Source organism: Colias philodice, chromosome 11 (genome assembly GCF_061535455.1).
Source record: "Colias philodice isolate Cphi_HAF_F1 chromosome 11, ilColPhil1 Martin Lab GWU primary, whole genome shotgun sequence".
Taxonomy (NCBI): Eukaryota; Metazoa; Arthropoda; class Insecta; order Lepidoptera; family Pieridae; genus Colias; species Colias philodice.
This window is the reverse complement of record NC_143096.1, coordinates 5,558,924-5,584,553: the sequence shown is the minus strand read 5'-3', so window position 1 is coordinate 5,584,553 and position 25,630 is coordinate 5,558,924. Positions and strand designations below refer to the sequence as shown.

The 25,630-nt window shown below is 31.8% G+C and overlaps 2 protein-coding genes across 2 annotated transcripts; one reads left to right on the top strand and one right to left on the bottom strand.

The window, feature by feature from the left end:
* The first annotated feature begins 3,351 nt into the window (after positions 1-3,351).
* On the top strand, positions 3,352-6,440 carry LOC149484586 (uncharacterized). Its single transcript, XM_089700770.1, has 5 exons — positions 3,352-3,765; positions 3,848-4,069; positions 4,365-4,502; positions 4,923-5,142; positions 5,400-6,440. The coding sequence occupies exons 1-5, from the start codon at positions 3,526-3,528 to the stop codon at positions 5,858-5,860; spliced, it is 1,281 nt and encodes a 426-aa protein (XP_089556896.1). The 5' UTR covers positions 3,352-3,525; the 3' UTR covers positions 5,861-6,440.
* Positions 6,441-12,444: 6,004 nt separating this feature from the next.
* On the bottom strand, positions 12,445-17,615 carry LOC149484585 (GTP-binding protein Di-Ras2). The gene is made up of 4 exons (XM_089700769.1): positions 17,259-17,615; positions 13,786-13,881; positions 12,955-13,215; positions 12,445-12,653 (listed from the first exon to the last, which is right to left on the bottom strand). The coding sequence occupies exons 1-4, from the start codon at positions 17,394-17,396 to the stop codon at positions 12,519-12,521; spliced, it is 630 nt and encodes a 209-aa protein (XP_089556895.1). The 5' UTR covers positions 17,397-17,615; the 3' UTR covers positions 12,445-12,518.
* Between the last annotated feature and the right edge of the window lie 8,015 nt (positions 17,616-25,630).

Sequence of the window (25,630 nt, the reverse complement as noted above, 5' to 3'; positions counted from 1 at the left end):
CATATTTTGTCGGCACTCGGCTGTCAAGTGTCAAGTGTCAGCCATGTGAAAAGCAGAGTTTGACAGAGAGTTTGACAGTCACAGATACAGAACGTGTCTTTTTTTGCGATATATTGCCTTTTCATCCGAAACATCTACATGTAGGGCGTATTCAGAAAGAAAGCTTGAAATTTTTAAGCGGTTATCGGCGCTTATCGGCGCTTATCGATGCTTTTCAACGCTGGTTCGTTCTACACAAAGGAAGCAGGTTGAAGCACACCAAAACAAATTTTATATGGCAGCGCCCAGCGCTGACCAGCGCTTGTTGAAGCTCGTCGAATATTTTCCTGCCGGGCTACCAGCGCTGACAAGCGCCGATAAGCGCTTATAAGTTTCAAGCTTTCTTTCTGAATACTATAAAATTATGACCGTTTTTTACGTAGACAGAGAATCCAATAGACACCGGCAATGCGTGTCGCAGAAAGAGATAAAAAAGAATACGTCACAATATTTAGGGTTACCATGTGAGGGAAAATTTACCCCGCAATTTGTAAGATACAAATCTCTCAATATCATTATTCACATAACATAAGTGGATAATAATGAGATATCCACATTACATACTTACATGTTTATACTAATATTATAAAGAGGAAATGTTTGTAATTATGCATGTATGTATGTATGGTTTTCACGCATAAACTACTGGACCGATTTCAAAAATTCTTTCAACATTAGAAAGCTGCATTTTCAGTTTTCACTTAGCAACATAGGCTATATTGCATTTTCAAAAAAAAAAGAGATCCTTACCAAAAATGCAATAATGTATCCTTAATAAAAATTCTGTCATCGCGTGCGCTGCGGAATCTATTGAAAATAGAACAAATAAATATTCTACGGTATTATAGAATGGACCAATATCTACAAGAAAGTCCGCGATATTCCATTCAAAAGATATAACGAATTTTTAAAAGTGTCAATTTACAGAAAATAGTAGGTATACTGTGTAATACAATGAGGAGGCGTAGTGCGGGACGGGAAAAGGTGAGGAGGGAAGGGATATTCGCAGGAACTACTTTGATTCCGATTTGAAAAATTCTTTCAGTGTTAGATAGCCCATTGATCGAGGAAGGCTATAGAAGGCTATATTGTACCATAACACTTAGACCAACAGGAGTGGAGCCACGCGGGTGAAACCGCGGAGTGCAGCTAGTATATAATAAACATATTACTTTTAGATGGCTAATACATATTATGTATACATATACACATACCTATATATTATATAATATGAATATATATCATTATCATAATCCCATATGAAAATGTGTATGTAATGATAATGTAGATGAAAACTCGATTGTTTATTATTTTTTATAAAATAAAATAAAAAAATAAAAGAATGTTTATTTTCGTAAGTATTAACAGATACACACGTTAATTATATTGACCGACCCGCGAAGGCGCAAAAAAAAACTAAATTTTCTTAATAATAATTTATTGTAATAAAAAAATTACATTTAAATTATCTCTAACTTAAGTAACTACGTCCCTCCGGTTCAATGTTGGAACCAAGAGTGTCCATTGTCTTCGGCGGGGCAGCGTCGCGGTGGTGGTGATTGCCGTAATACTTTCTAACCTTCGGTTTTGGTTTCCAATCTGTTCATCCTGTAGCTACAATCCAAATTTGTTGTAAATTATCCGGTTCAGGAAAACTGGAACAAGCCATTGAATATTTCAGATATTTAATTAAATACACACTGCAGAATATATATTATTATTTCCCATAATAGTGGGTAACAATTTGTAGAAAAGTTGGCAACACTAAATTTTTTAGGTTAAAATTTATAATTGTTATTTTTGTGGTTTTTAAACAATGTATTCAAGTCAACAGCACGTGATACACAATATATTAACACGCTGAAATATCATGAAGGCCTATAAACTGATAAAGAGTTGTATAGGTAAACCAGAATCTGATGGCAATTAGGGAAATCAAAATTTTGAGTGTGCAACCCTAGGGAAAATGGACTGAACGATTTTGATACTGAATATTTTTTATTTTGTCCTCAATATCATTAGTCACATTAAACAAGTGGATAATACTGTATTTAATAATGAGATATCCACGTAATATTATGTAGGTACTTATTACATGTATAATATACATATTACTTTTCTAAAGGTAATACATAATATTATGTATTTACACATACCTATATTTGAATATATGTATATCATTATGGCATGTGAAAATATGGATGTAATGATAATGCAGATCAAAACTTATTTACTATATTAATTAACGATTGTTTATATTTTTTTATAAAATAAAACAATAATAAAATAAAATCATGTTTATTTTCGTAAGTATTAACACATTATAAAATTGACTTGTACACCTTGGACTTGACAAATAGCCGAATTGGAAACTCCGATAATAAGTTTTGATAAAATTATATTTTAATCAACAAACAATATTATAGTTACCTATTTATAACATTTTTTAATTTAAAGTATCAAAACGGGTAAGTCCAACTAAGCAATAAAATCTTTCACGCGCTTTAATATTGAAAATTGTGATGTGTTTGACCCTTCTTCATCGAATATTTTTCTATACACATTGTAAACAACACCTCTTGCTTGTGATCGCAGCGGTTTTATCGACATTTCGAAGATTTTGAAGACAAAATCCTAAAAATTAATCATCAACACAAATAATTTGACAGCCAATTTGATAGTTGTCAAATAAAGTTGCCACATGAAAATCTTTTATTTTTAAAATATAAATATGCCATCAGATTCTGGTAGACCTATATACTTACGAGTGAAAAGACAATCCAGGCATTTTCGTTCTACTATCACTTTTACACCCTTTAACGCTATTCCGTACCATGGTATTATTTTATAAGGTATTAACAGTAAGTCTAAATCATTCTAAACCAAACATACCATGAATTACGTAACTTAGAACATGTAAAACTATATTTTTATGGAAGACGATAGCTAGCTGTCAAACTTTGTTTATCAAAGTAGGTTGCTATTCTTGAAAAAAGTGGCACGCTGCGTGAAACAAAAAATTTTATCGTTCTCTCTCATTTCTTTACACAACACCGGCATAAGTTGCTCTTTTTCTTGTGTGATGCGACATAAGATATCAATTTGTCTATTGGTTTCTCTGTCTACGGTTTTTTACATCTACCAGGCGTCCCGTGACGGCCCAACTTTTTTGGAACTCTGTGTTTATCCCTCTAAATGAAATTTTAAGTCATTAAATAAATAGTTTCACTACTGACTTTTTCAATCCAAAATATTTTTAACATTAGGTGTGTACAAACCTTAAATTAAAGTGTCAATGTCAACTGTCAGGGAGTAATGCATGTCGAGTTCTCACAGCTGTTGAAAATTGAAATTCGTATTTTATAATGAAAACGGTTTCGTAGTTGTAAAATACATATTTTCAAACTTTGAAGTTTAATTTTTAAATGTAAATTATATTTCTATACCTCAAGGAACACTCTACAAAAGTATTAAGACAACATAATAATGTTGAAATCATTTATTTTTGTATGTTTAATTCTTGGTGCACAACAATGTTCCTCTCAAATGGGACCAGATCCTTGGGATGAAGTAAATAACCAGATGACAATAAATGAAGACAATCTTCCCCCAGATCTAAGATTGCCGAAAAAGGTAATAAAAATTAAAACGGAATCTAACCAAGGAATGAGTGATTGGTTTTACAAACGTTTGTTGACAATAATCCTGAAAGGCGGGCAAAAGAAGGCAAGTATGCTATAAACACCCATATAGTGGCTTTAAATGTAATGTTAAAATCTATTTATCCCTTGAACTTCCTTATTTCTAGGAAAATGACGACAGTACAATAGATATATCTTTACAAATGAAATATAGCCAAGAACAATTGAACATTCTTGATGAGTACATAACATCAAGTAATGCTATTTCAGAAGAAATGTTCCGGAGATCAATTGCATATGTAGAGGAATCTATATACAAACCTTCAATTACTGAAAAAATTGCAATGGCCTGGAGTGAATATGTCTACACATATTTAGTAGAGTATAAGGTAAAGATTTCCTTATAATTATATATTTTTATTAATATAAAAAAAAAATGTGTGGCACTCGGAGACTGCTGTGGTAAAGCTATTGCATAGCATTAAAAGTATCCCTGCTGTGCCGGTTGGAGTGGGGGGTGTTAAGGTTATTTTCATTATGGAATTTCTGGATTCGGTCTCCACGCTTAATGCCCACGATAGAAACTATGCAAGAGCTTAAAAATATAAAAATAATAGTTCTTTCAAATATAAACCAAACTTTAATTTGTTATTTTTTATCAATAAAAATTGTTCACGATTTCAGGAATATCTCACATGGGGTTTCAGTATTCTTGCGTGTGTTGCAAGTACATTTTGGTTGTGGCGGTACATATCCTACAGACACATATTAATATGTCTAGGTGTTGCGCTGTACCTATATGAAGCTTTCATTTCTTATAAAGTAAGTATTTATAACAATAATATATTTTTAAAGTTTATGCAACTTTTTCCATTATTATCAGCCAATGACAAATTATGGTCAGAATGATATGATTCATAAGTAGTTTGTGAAGCCTTACCCTATATAATGGCAATTAAAACTAGACTAATGAATTAATAATTAATGTAAATATTTAAAAAGTTAACTGCCATAATAAACTATTTCATATCTTGAAGACAATGAAGTCCTTGGACTAAATTTCTTTGCCATCAACCTTGTGCCCACTCATAGTCATACCCTTTTCATTAGTCAACAATTGAAAGGAGATTTATTTTATTGTCAATAACGAAAATAAACTTTTTTTATTTTTATTTTAAAGTGTGCTATAAATAATGCTAGTTATTTTATCAAACAATAACTAACATTTGTTTCTGGTTATAGGAAGCAGAAAAAGAAGAAGTAACAAGGTTTTTATCAGCTGTAAATGCATGCAAATGGTACTTTTGGACGTCAAACTGTGAAGTTACACCACCCGACCCACTTATAATGTTGAAACATATGAATCCTTTGAAAATAGGCATCAGAATGTTTACAACTATTATATCGGAACCCATGATTACGATTAGTGCCACTGTGAACACTATGCTTAATGGGATCACAGGTAATACAATCACAGTAATAGCTTATTGGCAATACATTTATTAAATAATTTATTGAAGTGAAACTTCTTTAGGCACGCTGGAAGTAAAATTTCAAGGTCCCGTCATGGCTAAACCGTCACGCCATGGAGAAAGGCGACGATTATCGTATCTTTGAATCTTGCCAGTGAAGTTTCACTTTTGACACGTGTGCTTGGCACACACCCTTTTTTTTATGCAACTATGGTCATTTTATAATAATACTTGTATTTTGTTTCAGCTGATCTAATGTACCCATTCAACAAGATTGTACAAGGATTTCTCCTGCTAGTTTTTAATGCCCTACTCATAATGTTGCTAGTTAGTATTATTTTCAACTTCATACTGAACATACCATTTCAACTAAACTTCTTTAACATATTGAGTATTGTGTTACCCAAGCGCTATAGGACTGTTGAAAGACCCGTGGAAAGAAATCCAACTATAGATGGCGATAGAATAAGTGGCGAAACATTAAACAGGTTTTTGGATTTGTGTAACAAAGTCTTAAATGCCACACAATCAAATAGTACACATAGTCATAATTTGGCCATTACAAACCCAGGGCATAGCTCTATACGAAGATCGGCCAGTACTGGCAGATTGCAAAGCTTACCTTCAAATATAAATAATAACAGTAACGTTAAGAATAACGAAAGTCTCTCTAAAAAAACAAGACATAATGGAAGTGGTGATGCATGAAGTGCTTCATTGTAAAATTGTTTTCTAAAAGTGTCTTGAAAAAATTGTGTGTAAAAATTATAAAAAAAATAAGAATGGTGCTTCTTATATTTGACTAATAGGTACCTACTGATATTTACATTAATAATATTACTTGAAATGTTAAGCAAAAAATCAGCATTACCATCATGTTTTCGAATAGATTGCTATTGGTATTAAAAATCTTCCTATCTCATTAACTGGGATATTAGTTATTTATTGTCATGTACAAATTTTGCACAAGATATTGTGGTGAGATAATCATGTATATGCTATTCAGACTAGCACATTCATTGAGAGACGACGTAATTTTAAAGCGCCATATTTTCATTAATTATAAATAGGCAAACTAAAACAAAATTTATGATATTTTAGTATAAAATAAATTGTGATGACTTTGCACAATGCCCAGCTTTGTTCATAATTATCTAGGTGTAAAAAATTGATGTAATGAATTATGTTTTTTATAAACTGTAAGTACTTAACTGTGATATTATGCGCTTCATTAATTATTAATCATGTTTATGTTTAAGGATTTTGTAAATAAATAAACAGCAAAATATTTCATATTTTATTTCGTGATGCCTTATTGAGAAAGTGTTACAAGATAAATTAAAAAATATAATAATTTAATTGAAATATTCGTTTCGGATACAAGAAGCAGAATTTTTTATAAAAGATACAACTGTATCTAGGGACGAAGCAAATTCTAATCTTACATTCTATGCTATTGGTCAACAAACATTCGCAACCTCATAATAAATAACATTTTAACAAAATATGTACAACATCACTTCGAGTGCACAGAGACCCCTAACTGTCGCACGTTGCCAAGGTGTTGCCAAGCTTCGACCGCTTCCCCGAGGCGCCTACTTCCACCTACTCTACATCTAAGGATCTACCGCAGTATCTTCTACACTCGCAATTTTATGGATCACGCTAAATATACAAATATGAATAAATTTTAATTATTGTTATCGAATTGTTTAGAATCCACAATTTACATGTGAGTTAATAATAATTTTATTAAAATTAAAATCTTACAATGCTTTTTTTAAATCACAGAAAAAAATAGTGAAATTAGGACTTAAATTATATTTATAGATTGTTTTACTTGATGTATCCGCTCATTGAGTTCCACTCAGCATGAACGCAACAAAAAAGAAATATCTAACTTAGCATTGCTATGTGCATGTGCCATATCATTTACAGAATATTAAAATTAGACATCACCAAACAAGAAAAATATTTATACTTTACCACCAATCATACCCCAAAGATTTGTAAAAGAAATGTATAAGTAGGTATGTATAATAAATTAATAATAAAAAAATAAAAACAAATTTCGCCATTAATTCTAATTTAAAGCTTCGAATGAATTTTATCAAACCGAACTGAAGATATCTCAACTAGTGTAAATATTATGTTCTATCCATTGAGCTATTATTACTACGTATAGAGAAGACACCACGAAAAATAGCGCGCGGGGCGGCTAGTGAGTCATAGATTATGCGATGTCATCGACTCACCGCTATAGAGGCGAAACTTTGTAAATATTGTGCCTATTACTTTTTCTAAATGTGTAAAATTATTAATTTCCCGCCAAAAATTTTGCTGGAACCAAGTTTTAAAAATGATTATCTAGATAATTACCGATGAAAAGTTATTTCTTTGCACTTTGCCGCATTACTTGAATTATTAGTGCAATATCGTAACACACTCGAGGGCATATTTGATGAGTTGCATAGTTTTTTGCTTTGAAACAAACAAAACATGAATGCGACCATCGCGCTAAAGCGACTGAGTGCACAGTGGCCGGTTGACCTCTGTTGAGCGGAAAATAAGTGATGTAGGCGGTGTCTTCTCCATACCTACGTAGTAATAGTATCTCAATGGTTCTAACCAACAATTTTTGTTAACCATAAGGCATAAATAATTACATAATTATGCCCATTCAAACAATATAGAGTGAATACTACTTCTAGATTCACATTCGAATAGTAAGTACCTACACCTTAACGTGCTTTGGCAGTATTTCGTGTGACCTGGGTCACTCACTTGCGTGAAAATATTCGTACAAAGTATGTACATTTGTTATGTACATTGTACACTCATGTATGGAAAAAAAATATTTGATATTTCATGTCTTCGTATTCATGCGAATGTGAGTGACCGGCAACTCAATGTTGCTTCGGCACGTCCATCAATCACTTGAGGTTTGAAGAAATGGTTGAAAAACATTCGTGAAATACATATAAAGTAGGTATTTTTTTAAATATCAAGTGTTATTTTTTAGTTTAATTCGAAAAAAAAAGTGATATTTTAATGTAAAACCTCAACAAATATATAGGTATTATGTGATTAATGGACGACCCTTGTCGATGTTTAACAACGCTTTGCGACGTTAACTTTAAATAAAAATATATAATGTTAGAAATCATGAATGAGAATGAAAGCAATGCTCAAGTTAAGGAGTCAATTGATAAAAGAATTTTAAAAAATTGAATGTCATTTAAATATCTTTGCCTCGGAAACATGATATATAATTCTAGAATTATTTTTATATAAAAAGAAACATTTTATACCTCTATTTATTTTCCAGTAAACCTTTAAAGCTATAAATAACGAAATGACCACAGCAAAGTCCCTACTCGCTGGACTCGATGCTAAATTATTACTTACACAAGACAAAAACGACTTCTCTGATTCAAACTATTTCAATATTATTGCCATAAACGTTATTTTGCACCTTTATGAGGATTTAATTTTATTTCGATAAATTTTAATTTTAAAAGATCTGACAAAAATTCTTACTTTCATGGATCATCTTGTAACAATCTTACTGAATATAAAAATATTTATTTCGTTGCATTATGAATAGAATGTAGTTATTAATCAAATGACAATAACTAACCGTTCATTGTTGATATAAATTTAATAAAATAAAAAAATACAATGCAGACAAAAATGATGCATCCATGAAAGTAAGAAATTGAATTATAAGCTCACTTGTTCACTACACTACCTGTAGACTAATTATTTAGAGAATATGGAAATTTTAATATTACCTACATATTTTCAGAATATGCTAGATAGCTTATAGATTATTGAAAGAAGATTGAAGTCAGGAAAGACATGAAAACGATGCGTAATGAAGAATTAACGAATTTTAAAGGAATGTTTTATGCCATTTACAATTTTTATTTCGAGCTAGAAGCTACGAATTTGAAATATACCAAGAATATTAAGTTTTACGTTATTTAACATCACCAGGAAATGTTATTTGGAATTATGGAATGCATCAAATGTAAATTCCTACATTTTAAAAATAAAAATTTACAGACATTTTGACAAAAAAAAATTTCAAGTTTGCATAGACAAGAGATAGAAGACAAGTTATAAAAACAAGTATAATCTAACATATACAGTGACACACATCAAACAAAGATATCTCTACAATAATGGAAAACATCAAACAACTTTAAACAACATTGGTCCAGTTACAACAATTTAATGTAACAATGATTTTATCCATCAATGTGTACATAATATTCTTAATTATTATATGTGCCCATGTAACAATAATTCCAACGCAGGTGTCTTGCTTTAAGGGTTAATAAAGGTCTTGATAACACTTAAATTATAAAAATTGTTTATAAATATATATATAATTATAAAAATGCACAACAATTCAGGGATATTATTTAAATTATATTTTAGTAATAAGCGTTTGGGTCATGCGAGCATATTTAATAAAATTGGCAACTGCACAATCATATGTTTCTAATTCTTAATTATTCCTCACTATAACCAGCATACACAATAATAATAATCGACTGACTAGATAAATTTGTAACTATGGACAATTCTAATTAGATATGTTAGTGAACGATATTAAATAATGTGCACTAATGACTAGCGATAGCTACGATTAATATATTAAATTTAAAAATTTAATTTATAGTCAAAATATTATAGGGAATATGGCGTTTAGTCATTGTGAGATATACTGACTACTTTATGGTGTCGCTAAGAGTTCTAGCTCAGTTGACTGTTGGTATAATCTATCTAAATTTGTCACTCATTTTCTTTAATTATTCAGTCACACGCTTTAGAAACGAATCAGTTTTTTTTTTACATTTAGTTATAGGTACACTTGGAACTGGCATGTGTATGGAATTTCAAGATGTTTTTTACGATGTAAACATTTTAGATATTTGGCACATAATATGTCTCTCACAATGACATAAATCATCGTATAAGCTTTCCTTCCTACGATAGAAGTGGAGTTTACTATTTCAAAGTCACATATGATTTGCTTAATGTTATGACTAATATAATACTAAATTGTATGTATTTTTGTAATCTCACGATGATAATGCTAAATGATTAAAGCATATTGTATCTTAAAAAACTAAAATGTTATAACGGCACTGAAATAAATACTTATTTAAGAAACATAACCAATAGCAATTGTTGATGGTTGTTATAATATGTATTAATACTTCCAGAAGCATATTTGACGGGCTCCTATCAGTATTCCGATTTTCAGGTACTGAATACTTAACGCAAACATGACATTTAATTAATTATTATTTGTCAGCGTACATATAATTTAATAACAGTAGTCCTAGAGACTTCACTTCGTTGTATTTTCACACTAAGGCTCGGAATAACTTCACGACCTTAGCGTCTCAGTCATTATAGGTCTACTAACTTATCCGTGAAGTGGCCATCATATATTAAATGTCCCTTCAAGTAACATTTACCATTCTACCGATTATGTTACTAAAGCTAAAATCTTTTCACTGACCTTTTTAGAAATGTGGATCGCTCTTGTATATGTTAGCAATTTGAAAAGTTTGTCATATACCATTCATGAAATGCAATCAGCTTTGGATATTCGTTCTTTATTATTATTGACAGAGAAACTATCTCTCTACTCTTTTGTAAAATTAGTACATTACGAGCTTAGATTACAAAATAAAATACAGATGGAGCATGACAACCGCCCGTCGCCCTTGTCAAAGAAAATACGAAATCAAAAGCAAATACGTCGCTGCACCAGTGCTATAGCGATTCTAGTGTCATGCAATACGTCAAAAGGGGTTTGCTATTTTAGTAAAAAAATGCTGTCTTGTGATATCAAAACGCTGTAAAATTTGTTCCCGAAAACAAACAAAAAGATAAAACATCGTTTTACATGTTCTCTGTAGATTATTTGGCTTATTTAATTTTGTATACAAATAATAATTTTACATATACGAAGGAATACAAAACTTCAACGTATGCTGCCAGTATTTTGAAAATGAATTTGCCATTTTTATGGGTAAAACGGTAAAATGGTTAAAAGATCTTCGAGGTAGTGCTGTTGGATTTTTCGATCGTGAATGTATAGTGAATTTGATAGAAAGATGAATTTGTATAGTGCAATAAAGGTTCATGATCATTATAAGATAATTTTAATAAGCATAATACTTTTTTTTTTTGTTACTTTTATATAGCTTAAAAACGTCAGAGTCGTTTTCGCCCGCGATTTAATTCATTTGAACTCCGTGATGGATATGATGAAAATAAAATGTCCCGTATTCTCGACTAAAAACTACCGCTATTCGCATTCATATATTTTGAAAAATAAAAAATAATATAACTAATTATTATAGTTAATATTGAAACTTTTTTTATGTAATTTATTTAATTGAAAATTGAATACAATTATTTTGTCCACATATTATAACTTTAGTAGGCAGGTACTTTATGTAATAAAATAATTTTTACAATATTATAACTAAAAGAAAAATATCATTAACCCGAAATTATATTAAAATAAAAATTAAAAATTGACTGCTAATTTATGTATATAGCCTACGTCACCGCCACTAACATAATAATTCAGATGATTGCAATGAAACCTCACAACTCAAAATCGGTCCAACGGTTTATACTGCAGGGCATGTCAAAGAAATATTATACATACATACATAAACTCGAAAAACATAACCCTTTTTTTTTCGTAGTCGGGGGAAAATTTGGGAAATTTTTCAATATCTGGTAACATTACACGCACACAGAAGCACAGTGCAGCGGCGAAATGACAGCACACATAGCTTTATTGAAAATGACGATAAATCATTCGGTTTAGTTCGGCAACGCTCCATCTGTCTTTTATTTTGTAATCTAAGATTACGAGTTTTTCAAATATGGCAACCCTACCTTAAACGTCGCGCGCAGTTCACAGATAAGTTAGTCTTCCTATACTCATATATAGATAAATATGTAACTAGTGTAAATAAGATAATTTTTAGTTATAGCAAAATATATATTCTACGATGTCAATACATCGCATAAACTAACATTATAATAGGCATGATAATACTTATTTAAATGCTACTTGTCCTGTGCTTAACTAATGAAAATATGGATTTAAATGACTAGAACTGTGACTTAGTTAGCACTAACAGGCAACATTATGATATACAATATATCATAAAAAAAATTAACTTGTTTGTTGTACTCTCTAGCGATTTTTAACTTTTTTATAAAGTAATTCGTTTTTTTTTTATATAATATGTATATATAACATAATGCTGCTGGTTGTTTTACAAATAAGGTGGGATATTACATAAGAAGTAAATGTTATCTACATCAATAGGCATTTTTCCCTCCCACTCGCCGATCCCTCACCTCCTTCCTTAACATTTTTATCTTTTTTCTTTTTTCCTTTACCATCAACTTGGAGAGAGACATTTCTGTTCTTTTCCATATTCAGTAATTCCTTCAAGAAAAGAGAATAAATTGTAACTTCCAAACAAATTAGTTATTTTAGGAACAAACATTCACAAATAATAATATAGGTACAGAACCTATGCTGAATGCAGAATAGGTACAAAATTGTGCTGGTTTGGTATGAGAATGCATCTATGTTTTTTTATGTTTAACAATATAAAAAACCATATATCACTTGGATTATAATATAATTAAACAATATTCTAAAGATTCAAGTACATATTTGATTCCCATAAACTGTTTACAAATGTTGCCAAACGTAAAAAAACAATTGTTAAAAAAATTATTACCTGAAATAATTGAGTGACATTGTGATTGGTTTTCGCCGAGGTCTCCATAAAGGACACGCCCCACTCCTGCGCCTGCGCCTGCCCTTCTGCAGCAGAAACCTCTCGAATTTCAGGGCTCTCGTCGCACTTGTTCCCCGCCAACATCACTGGAATGTTTGGAAGATCGGCGCCCTTTATTTCCCTTATCGTTTGCCATATGGGCTTCAGCTCTTCCAGCGATTGCCGACTGCTCACAGAATACACGAGTATGAAGGCGTGACCCTGTAATGTGTTTGGTTAAGTTAGTAATGTGGTCTTTTCGTTCATATTTAAGAGTATTTCCCGTTTGCATGATACCAAGCATACAATGCAGATTCGTCGAATGTAGCCTGTAGGTATGTTTCATTGCGATAAAGGGAGTGCACACTGCACTGTGGGTGAGTTTTGAGGACGAAAAGGTTGATTTTCAATCACCTGGGTCCTAATTTTATAAAAAAAGGTGTTCTAATATAATTTCGATCACGGTTCGATCAAATACAATATACATATTTAAATATTTTCTCAACACCAATAGGCAATAGCTAGCGTGAAACTCACTCTGAGAGTTGATTTTGAACTGCTATGAATGCCCTAACAAACGCCTTTAGGTACAAAAAGCTTTCTCATCTATGAGATTAAAACTTACACAGGTAAAATAACAACAATTCAACATACTTTATTCCACAATATCAAAACCTACTTATTCATTGTACCATGTAAAACTGGGTCAGTTATTTCTTACTAAACAAAAGTTTACTATATTCAAATAATAATAACAAAGGTAACATAGAACATTTTAGGAATAAAACTTACCTTACTGATTGATAGCCTCTGCATGGCTGGAAATTGATGTGAACCCGTGGTGTCAGTTATTTGTAGAGTGCATATCGTTTTATTGCTGCTTATAACCTGAAAGCAATAAAAAATATTATCTAAGCAACGGATTTATAAATAACTAGCTTGCCGCCCGCGGCTTTGCCCGCTTTGTCTAAGACCTAATAAATTATAATATACTAAAATGTTCCTGTTGAATCCATTTCGTAGTTTTACAGATATAGGGCGCTTGTGCACTACAAGGAATTTTACTGTCCGGCATTCCGATTTTTTACGGTCCGGTATGGCACGCCATTAATCTAAATGCTAGCTTGTCCACTATACGTAATTTTACTGTCCGACATTTCACTTTTCCCTATTCCGGATGGTTTTTTGTGTCTACGAGTCGCTGTACATATAATTGTTTTCGAATGCCCACTTGCTTGGATTTTACTCTTTTTACAGCATATGCCAATTGAAAGCAAGCTCTTGTTTTACTTCCTTTTAGCTGGCAATGTGATTTGAAAAGTCGGTATTGTTATTTTTATATACATTGACCTATAATTATTATCTAAGTAAGTGTTGGTAAGTTAAAGTTGAAGTGGGAATAGCTTTAGCTCCTCGTCACCGATTAAAATGAATAAGTGAAACACGCATTTTAAATCTCTTACGGAACTTTACTTTTTATAGAATAATATATCTTACGAAGTAATATAATATTTCATCTTCTATATTTTTTACTCGTTTCTTGTAAAATGCAAAAAAAATATGATAGCATTCTACCGCCAAACTTCCTTAAACTGTACCGCAATGATCCGAGTAAAGACGGACAGGTGCACAAGCCAATTCATCGGATTTTTCATGCCAAACCGGACCGTAAAAAATCGGAATGCCGGACAGTAAAATTCCTTGTAGTGCACAAGCGCCCTTAAGCATACATAGGGACAGAGAAAGCAACGCTGTTTTATATGTAGTGATAGTGAAATAACGGACTTGTCGCTATTGCTATTTTTGGTGTTCATAAAAACCGAATAAGAGATTGATTAATTTAATCAGTGTTTCACTTAAAAATTATAACTATACCGCCTAGAATCAAGAAATACATAAATGTCTTTAAATCTGGCAAAGACATTTATTTCTTGATCTTGAAAACGCGCATCGAGTAATACACAACATATTTAATTTATGTATGGTTGAAGCACAACTGAACGAAAAGTCTGCCTTATAGACGCGTAGGCAGAGTTTATCCTCGGAAATTTTTTGAGCGTGAATCTAAGTGTAGCTCGTTGTTGCAGGTACACTTTGATTCTACAAGAAGTTTGTTTTTTTAAATTCTATAAAGGATAACAAATCCTGGCTGAATAATCGTTATCACATAGCATATTCATTAATAAAGTTTGTTAAAGAGATGATATTGTATATTCAGAATCATAATCATGAAAACAAAAAAAAATCTCCATTACTATGATTGTAAAACTTGACTATACATATTATGCAATCCCTCTTATTTTATTCTTTGCTTACAACTAAATATTGTCAGAATGCCAAACAACTTTGGCAACACACCATACATTAATTTGTTATGATATTGATTTTTCAATAAACATGTGATTATTATATTACTTACTATAAATGAAACTCATTTAATCTCAAGATTTAGGACCAGAATAGGGGCAAGGTTTTTATTACTTGCAACTTAGGATGGAATTTTGCCTTAGATATATTATATTATTACATTATAATTATGTTATTTTTTCAATTCATGGTTTTAGATAAATTTGGTTACTGTTCATATGACATTTTAATATATCCGGCATAACTGCAGTATAATCTTATGTTATTAAAAAAATTACAAACTACAACCCTCTTATCTCACTTCCATCAAATTTTGGTTAAAACTTAAGTTACATAGGTACATCTTTAAGGATAAAATTAACAAGTTTACTTTACGCCAATGAATCAGAAAAGGAACATTTTATTTTATCTATTCAATTATTTTTAAATTTATTACATACATAAATCTAGCAGACTCAAATCCTAATTATATAGAAAAACAATAATAAAGTAATACAAAAAAAAATTAAATTATTCGTAAATCATTAAATTAAGTCACATTCAGTGAAGTAATAAATAATAGGTAATGATAATTATATTTTTATATAAAACCAAAAATTTCAAACAGGGAAAAAAAAGTTTGGGGTTTCTTTAGAGAACTGCCGCACGAATTATAGGTTTTTTGTGGGTGGGGGATGGGGGGGAGGAGGGGGGGACCCTCCCACCAAAAGGGGAAAGTTAGGAAACCAATAGTTTTGGAGAAAAATCAATTTTCCTATTCTAACCTCAAAATGTATGGAATTGGTGTAACAAAAATTTTACGATACATAAATAAAATACAAACAAGTTGTGAAAACCTACGTAGTTTTTTTTATTTGAGTGGGAATCGCCCTAAAGTCGCTTCTGGCACTCGCCGGCCGCTGCCGCGGCACGCTCGCTTCGCTCGCTCGGTTCGTGCGGCAGTTCAAATGTTAACCTAATACGCTCGTCGCTTCGCTCCTCGCTACCTATTTGAATACTAAAAGTTTAATAGTTTTTTAACCTACGTAGATTTTTTTAAAGCTATTGCATAGCTTCTATCGCGGGCCTTGAGCGCGGGGACCGAATCCAGAAATTGCGTAACGAAAAACATCACGCTCCCCACTCCGACGGGCACGGAGGTGCGGCTTGAAGGCATGCTATGCAATAGCTTTGCCACGGCAGTCCCCGAGTGCCACACGTCTTTTTTGTTTGAGTGGGAATCGCCCTTTAGTCGCTTCTGGCACTCGCCGGCCGCTGCCGCGGCACGCTCGCTTCGCTCGCTCGGCTCGTGCGGCAGTTCAAGAGTAAACCTAACACGCTCGTCGCTTCGCTCCTCGCTACCTATTTGGATATTAAAAATAAAAGTTTAATAGTTTTTTAACCTACCTACGTAGATTTTTTTTGTTTGAGTAGGAATCGCCCTAAAATCGCTTTTGGCACTCGCCGGTCGCAGCGTAAAGTCACAGTACAGTGAAATAGAACGTCTTGGTCCGCTTTTTTGCACAACAAAACGGATAAATGCACTTTTTTCGCACAAAAAATTATTAACTTTAAAAATTAATAACTAAAAAACTACAAGTTTCCTAACGATAATATTTTGGAATTACAATCTTACATTACCTAGCTAACTAAAAATATAAATATTTCCAACAAATTCGTGCGGCAGTTAACTAAAGCCAACCCAAAAGTTTGTCTAGGGCACAATATTAAATTGTTACTTAAGGTGAATATCTATACTCTCAGTTGCAGTGGATGCATAATATAGGTTTCATGTGAAACAAAAGCTTCAATAGCGACTTTCTAGAAGAAATTGCGTATTTTTGGTAATAATTAATTGTTATTCGATACCAACAGATTCAACTAATAACTACGATAATAAAAAAAATACCTCAACATACCTGTCTGTAAGTATCTTCGATCGTCGGTATATATGATTCTCTGAATGTACCTTTGACGAAACGTAGCACAAGAGAACTTTTTCCTACGCCACCCGCACCAAAAACTACAACACGGTAATCATTGCTTTGCTCCGGCATTACTAGTTTTAATAAATGAGCCTTTTATGAAAATCAATCATTAAATTCGTTCTGACACTGAGGGAAACTATTTTACAGCATCATAAGTATGTATTTTTAATGCTTATAAAACAAATATACATATATGTTACACATTTGATTAGTAGTTTGGATTAATTACGGAAAAATAAAAACACATTCTTATTTTTAATTCACAACGCCCAATCAAATACCCCAGGCAGTACAGCGGTACAATACGAATCGTAAAAGTAAAACGCCTACGTTGACACTGACAGATACTATAAACTCAATTCTGACAGCTGACAACCCTTGGAGAAGGAATGTCAAACGTTTTTTTTTTTAATAGCTTGTATGGCACCGGACTAGCGGAAATTTGACGTAAAAAATCTCAAAATATAAAAAAAACTTAAAGTTTATGAACCTTAGAGTCTTAGAGTATCTTAGAGTATATATATTAACTATAGAGTGCGAATAACCAAGTGGGAACAGTAGGCACAGGTGGGAACAACACGACGTTCCCGCCGCGAGCGCTCGTAGTCGTGGTTGAGTGCTGACGAAGTGCGTTGCTCTGGAATTTTATTCATATTTACGAATAAACATGCTTAAATTGGCTTAAATTGTTGCAAATTTAATTAGCTTTGTAATTTTGTTAATTACCTATCCTGCAAATGAAAAAGTATTATCCTTTTTATGATTTTATATGCCCTCAGTTTCAATTCTTTAAAAATCTATTTCTACCTTCTTTTTGTTTTTCAGATATTGTGAGTGAACTATTTGTCTCACAGACTTTGTTCTATGCTCTAATGAAAGAAAATTAAATGCACTACAACTTTATTATACGAACTTCCCATAGAACGAGCGGTTTTTGCCAATATTTTGCTTCAAACGGGAGCAAAACTAAAAATTTCAATATTTCGGGAAAAATGAACCATCTTCGAATGGCCACAGTTTAGTCGTTATGAGGTTTAGAGAGCTGTAATTAGGCTTAAATTGTTGCAAATTTAATAACCTTAATTTATGTACTGAATGATAATTGTCGGAAACGCATAGTTTATGACTTTTAGAGCAAAAAGTGAAAAAAGTCCAAAATTTTCGCAGTTTATCACGTGGTGCGCGGCGAGCACAACTTTTTCGAAGTTGCAAATTGGGATTTACATCACCCTAACTGATCCAAACAACATACCAAAAATTCAGAACTACATCATGCTTTGCGAATTAAGGGTTTTTAGTGTCGATTTCTACTGGCCTATTGGTAAACAAATTTAAAATTACATATTTATACTTTTTTCATACATTTCTCCTTTAATAACATATTGAACATAAAATTTACATAAGATACATATTTATTTACATAACTTATCGATAGCTCATCACGCAATTGATATCTATCCATCCCTATTTGTCACACACACATCTATATAGTATCTATAGCTCATCTGCCTACGATGTGCACAAAGCAATTTGTGCAATACACGCGCTCTATACTATATCTATACTCTAAGTAGACTGTAGAGTATATATTACAGTAGTATAGAGCGAGTGTATTGCACAAATTCCTCAGTGCGCATCGTAGGCAGATGAGCTATAGATAATATATAGATGTGTGTGTGACAAATAGGGATATGTAGGTATCAATTGCATGCCGAGCTATCGATAAGTTATGTAAATAAATATGTATCTTTTGTAAATTTTATGTTCAATATAATAAAGTGTAATATTATATTAATAACTAGCTGTTGCCCGCGACTTCGTCCGCGATTACGTCGTTTTTCGTCATTCGTCGTTTAAAAAAAATACGTGACACTTTATTTTTGAATGTTCTTAATTGTCTCTTATAAAAATAAACTACATTAAAATTGAATACTCTGATAAGAAAATCTTAAAATCGGAGGACATCGAAAATCTGAGGAAAACATGAATTTGATTTAAATTCTACATTACTTAGTAATTCAAATAATAATCTAAATTAAATGTAGATTAACAGTTTGAGCGCATCATTATATAATATGTACCTAAGTATTAAATTACGTTAGTTTACATAGTAATTTTACTAAAAACACGATGACTTTCTTTCGCGCTCGGTACAACAAACTAAGCATGTTTGTGGTACGTGGCCCGCGTCACTTGACCCCCCGCGAGTTCCCCTCCGTTACTATGCGAAAATACATTCGTCGCCCTACTGTAGGAAAAATTGTAATATTTTAAATTCGAGAAATATTGATTTCTTGTATTCGACTATTCGTTGTAGTCGAATACAAAATATATTTGAAGAAACTTAGGTTGGCCTTCAGGCAAAAGGGATCCTATCAAATGATAAACTTGACCTTGTATCTTAAAAGTAAGCATGAAAGGATCCTCTGATAATTGTTGAGCACCAAAGGATCATTTAAAACGCACTACTATAAGAGAAGAATATTGTCTAAGAACTGTTTAGATTGCACATGTTCCTCTAAAAGTAGTGATTTCAAAGGTTCTGGTATATCTTCAAACGAAAGCCGACTCCTTACTCCTCTTTAAAGCATTACAAAAAGAACATACTACGTTAATATCGCTTAAACAGAAGATGATCTGTAATCAATTGTGAGGTTATAAGCAAACCCACTTTTATATTTGTCGGACCACACCACCGAATTCGTAGATTGATCTTCTATGTTTACCTCTTAAGTCATTAAGACTGTCGAAATCTGTCTACAGTAAGACGGGCCTCTCGCTATTCGTCCGTTTCAAGTGACCAAATAGTTTCAATTCTTAATCTTTCATTAAAAAACTTATTAATCGTACTTGTCTCAAATAATCTTGTCTCAAATAATGGTAATATTCGCGTCCCTACTCTAGTCATTGCTTATGCTCATGTTCATCTTCAAGAGATCGAATAATATTATGGTGCACCCTATCATTTGTCAATCGGTCTTCATATTGAGTAAAAGTTTCAGATTATCGAGATAAAATATGCCATTTGCGATCAGCTGTGAGACGTTATACCCTCTCAGTGAAGGTTTCGGTCTCACAGGATAGTACATGCCGTTCGCGGTCAGCTGTGAGCCGCAATTCTCGTTGTGAAGCGGTTTCAGGTTCTCGGCATAACACAATATGTTGTTTTCGGTCAATAGTAAGCCTCTTACCTCTAACGATCCTTGAGAACTCTTATTTCTCATTTTCTTAGCTTTGCTCGAATTTCGATATAAAGAATTTTTAGGTGGCACTGATGCGAGTAAATAAAAATTAAGTTAAAACGGACTGAGAGTGTTATAATCATCAATCATCATCATCATCAATACATATAATAAAATTGTGGAAAAGCGATGTCTGTACAATGAAAATACGTAGAAAAAAATTAGCAGGTGTTATTATTAAATCGATCTTGAACCCAAAACTGTAGTTAAAAATTTTTTTGTCTGTTTGTCTGTATGTTTGTGCACGCTAATCTCAGAAACGGCTTATCCGATTTAGATGCGGTTTTCACTAATGTATTGTGGTCTTATAATGTAATGTATCTTCATTTAACAGTTAGTGTTTATTTCATGTCAATCGGTTCATAAATAAAAAAGTTATGACAATTTATAAGTAATCACGGCGAACATTTGCTAAGGCATTCTATTGTACACTGTACAGTGTACGATAAAACGTAATTTATCTGTTATACGCTACAGTTATACCTTTACATGTCCAGATGATCATATCAAAATTCCCCAAGGGTTTGGGGGTAAGCTGAGGTAGTAGGGGGGGCGGGGTCAAATTAACATTATGGTTACTTCTAATAGGTAAATTTTCCACACAAAATGTCCTTTAAATTATGTCGTATTATATTTTTAACCCCCGACGCAAAAAGACGGGTGTTATGTGTTTGACTGCTATGTATTTCTGTGTGTGTGTCTGTGTCTGTCTATGGCACCGTAGCTGGCTAACAGGTAAACCGAATTAGATGCGGCTTTTTTTTGTTAGGCAGCATATTTTCCGACGCTGGTTCTTAGATAAATTGTATCGAAATCGGTTCATCCACTTATTATACCTACATAAGGGTAAAAGTGGGAATGAAAAAAATGATATAATAATTTATTTTTAAAGATCGTTGGGAAGTTTATGAAATTATTTATTCCTTTTTCTATACACTTTTCTTCGTCTAAACGGTTAAGTTACGTGCTCCCTCTCTCTCTCTTCAGCCTTTAGTTACGTGCGTGAGACAGGAAACATCTAATTTGGATTTGTTGCTGGATTTGATAAAAATTGAGTATCGATTAAGCTGATCAGTGGCTACACCATACATTATTAAAAACATCCATTTAAGAAAGGAAGGAAATAGAATTTGCTCCTCTCCCCCCCTGGTTCCTAAAAAATAATATGACATAATTTAAAAGAAATTTAACGTAGAATTAGTTAGGCATTTCTTTTTTGATTTTCGATATTATATACTAATCATAATTTTTAATTACAATATTATGTAGTAACTATTTGGTATAGGTTAGGCATTTCATTTCTTGATTTTCTTTAATAAGTTGGTACGTAAGTTTTTTAGCTCAGTTTAGTAAGAAATTTTAATAACAATTCTTTTAATTATTTATGGTAGTACGTATTTACTCAATAATTGTATGTTAAGTAGTAATTCAGCATGGGCGTAGCCACGGTGGGGCTGGGTGGGGCGCTTACCCTGGCTTTGATCTGGTAGGTACCAATTGTGAAGGGGAGTGGGCGTGGGCGTTGGCGTGGGCCTGGGATTGGGCGTGGGAGTGGAAGCATGAAAATAAAAACAATTATTGTTGCCCCACCCTGAGCCCATGGTCATAGGTCCCATAGTCACTATTCCACGCGGACGACAAATATAATCAGAAAGCTTTGAACTCCTAAGCTCAACCATAAAAGATAGACATTAATTATGATGTCGGGAGATATTTTTTATATAATATGGAGAACATTTCTTTCATACTAATAATTGTACCAAGTTTCGTTTAAATCCGTCGAGTAGTTTTTGTTTCTATAACGGTTATACAGACAGACAGACGGACAAAAATTTTTGGCGTCAGTGTCGATCCCTAATCACCTCGTGATAGTTATTTAGGAAATATATTTCATGTACAGAATTGACCTCTACAGATTTAATATAAGTATTATTCATATAATTAGATGCCAATTTCAATGTAACGTTAAATTCGACTATACAATAACTAACAGACAACGCAGGTTACTCTCGTTTCCGTAAGTTGAGGCGGCTACATATTCAGTCCTCATAAGTCATAACTTCACTTTTTGTGAACGAAACGACAGCGCGGTTTAATTCGATGCCAACACCATCAAAAAAAGGAAATATTTTTAATTGTGAAAAAATATTATGATTTACACTATTAATACTATTTTAACACTAACACAAAATATAAGACTGTGAGTGTGTAAAAATAAATCCAGCTAGTTTCACATCAAACTTATGTTTATAATTAGGTATACGACATGAAAATATATTAATTACCAAGCAATAATCATACAGGTAAATACTGAACAAAAGTATTAACAGTCAAAGTATATTTTTACTTACAACATGTAAATGATGAAGGAATAATAATTATCAACGAACTAACCTTTTTGTATTATTGTTTATAAATATAAATTCATAAACAATAAATTTATAAAGAATAGAAAAAATTCGACCACTAAAGAATGCTGGTTCGAGTCCCGCCTCGTTATCGAATTTTTAAAACACGAAGATTTTTAAAAATGTAACCAATGAACACAATCAATATTAGATTAACTGTAATGGTGTCTAGTTTGACTTAAAATAATAAACATCTACCCTCACTTTTAAAAATGTAGTATATTCACACGAATTATAAGCGCACCTTATAGGGAAGGGAAGATATGGGTTAAAGAGTTAAATAAATAAATAACATAATTATATTTAAATTATTAATTTTTAACATTGTGTTCAGTAGTGTTAACATGTAAATTGATTTGATTTTTACGAAATCTCATAGATGGCGCTGTTTCAAATTTGTATACTAATAAATTCATTAAACTGATTCTCTGCCCAAATTACGTAAATTACATAGTTTTTATTGTGTAAAGCTAGATAATAGCATGGCTTACCCGAAACCAACATTTAAACATGAGTCTTTAGATTGTACGCTGTCGTAATACACGGAATACGTAAGAAAAAAAAAGGTTCACAGCTCCTCCCCCGGAGGTGATAGCATGATAATATGTTTAAAAAAGCCTCACCCGACCTGTTAGTAATATTCATGCAAAATTTGAAGTCAATCTATGCAGTACTTTTCGAGATTAGCCTGGACAAACATACAGACAAACAGACAAACAGACAAACAGACAAACAGACAAAAATTCTAAAAACTATGTTTTTGGCTTCTATATCGATTATAGATCATGGATTATGTATTCTTTTAAAAAAATATTCAATGTACAGTTTTGACTTTCCTACGATTTTATTATATGTATAGACAAGAGAATAAAGTGTTTATTCCATTTGAATATTTCTTGTATTAATTTTAAGTACTTAAAAAAATATGTTTATGAATATCAGAAAAACGAGTTCGATATTAAAGTTAATAAAATAAAAATTCGGGTTTGGTGCTATTTCTTTAATAATAAATGAAACAATAATAATAATAATGTTTTAAAAATGTTAAATAAAAATAAGAAATAATTAGTAATTTAAAATGATAATATAATAAATCATATAAATAATTTTTGAAGTGAAACTTCTTTATCGGGGTTGGAATAAAATTTAGTGTAACATTTTTCCGTTACGCGCCATCTTATTCTTATCCCTACCACGCGTGATTCGACGTATTTCTGTCAAGTTGTTTATAGTAAATTATTAAAAAAAATAAGGTTATAAAGAAGTTTTACTTCTTACGTGTGTACTCTAGAACACGCATACATTTTTTTTATTTAATTTTATCCATTCTACTATAAAATGTTCAAAATCAATTTAGCGGTTCAGAAAATATATCGTAACATTACATACTTTACATTTACACTATAATACATTTGCATTCATAATATTAGAAAGTCTATCATACAAAACACACCACAAATTTATTTATAATACATTTTTAAAAGATTTTTAATTTTAAAGTTAAATAAATAATTTGTTAAAATATAGTTCTTCTAGTAAACTTTATATCGAGTACAGCGCAGGTCACATCACTACGATAACATGGCGGCAGTGAGGTGCGCGAGCAAGCCTGCGCGTGTCCGCCTCCCACCTCCCCTTCACCCCCGCGATGCTAGATTTATTTTCATAAAAATAAGTATAACAATCGACTTACTGATGAAATGTGATACTGGATTTCAATTTTGTGTATTTTCTAGTATCGTTTTTGCAAGATATAACTGCACATTTCACCATGTTTATTCCTAGATATGAATAAAAATCCAGAGCAACGCACTTCGTCAGCACTCAACCACGACTACGAGCGCGCGCGGCGGGAACGTCGTGTTGTTCCCACCTGTGCCTACTGTTCCCACTTAGTTTAGAGTATATATTAATACAATAGTATAGAGCGTGTGTATTGCACAAATTGCTTAGTGCGCATCGTAGGCAGATGAGCTATAGATACTTTATCGATGTGTGTGTGACAAATAGAGATGGGTAGGTATCAATTGCGTGTTGAACTATCGATAAGTTATGTAAATAAATATGTATCATAAGTAAATTTTATGTTCAATAAGTTATTAAAGGAAAAATATATGAATAAAGTATAAATATGTAATTTTAAATTTGTTTACCAACTGAATTAAGTTTGTTTATTCCATTTTAATATTTCTTCTATTAATTAAAAGTACTTTAAAAAAATATGTTTAATTGGAATATTATCAGAAAAACGTGAGTACTTTTTAAATAATAAAGTTAATAAAATAAGAGGTCGGGTTTAGTGCTATTTCTTTAATAATAAATCAAACAATAATAATAATGTTTTAAAAATGTTAATTAAAAATAAGAAATAATTAATAATTTAAAATGATAAATGATAATATAATAAATAATATTAATAATTTTTTTATTTCATTTTATCCATTCTACTATCAAAATCTTCAAAATCAATTTAGCGGCATTTACACTATAATACATTCGCATTCATAATATTAGAAAGTGTATCATACAAAACACACCACAAATTTATTTACATTTTTAAAAGAGTTTTAATTTTAAAGTTAAATAAATAATATTTTGTAAAAATATAGTTCTTCTAGTAAACTTTATATCGAGTACAGCTTTGATCAGGTCA

What these genes read in the sequence shown, in the direction of transcription:
- LOC149484586 (XM_089700770.1), top strand. Translation starts at nt 3,526, where the DNA reads ATGTTGAAATCATTTATTTTTGTATGTTTAATTCTTGGTGCACAACAA. An exon ending in TGAAAGGCGGGCAAAAGAAG is followed by an intron (nt 3,766 to 3,847) that starts GCAAGTATGCTA and finishes CCTTATTTCTAG; the next exon opens with GAAAATGACGACAGTACAAT. An exon ending in CATATTTAGTAGAGTATAAG is followed by an intron (nt 4,070 to 4,364) that starts GTAAAGATTTCC and finishes TCACGATTTCAG; the next exon opens with GAATATCTCACATGGGGTTT.
- LOC149484585 (XM_089700769.1), bottom strand. Translation starts at nt 17,396, where the DNA reads ATGCCGGAGCAAAGCAATGATTACCGTGTTGTAGTTTTTGGTGCGGGT. An exon ending in AGAGGCTATCAATCAGTAAG is followed by an intron (nt 13,216 to 13,785) that starts GTAAGTTTTATT and finishes AACACATTACAG; the next exon opens with GGTCACGCCTTCATACTCGT. An exon ending in ATGTCACTCAATTATTTCAG is followed by an intron (nt 12,654 to 12,954) that starts GTAATAATTTTT and finishes CTTTTCTTGAAG; the next exon opens with GAATTACTGAATATGGAAAA.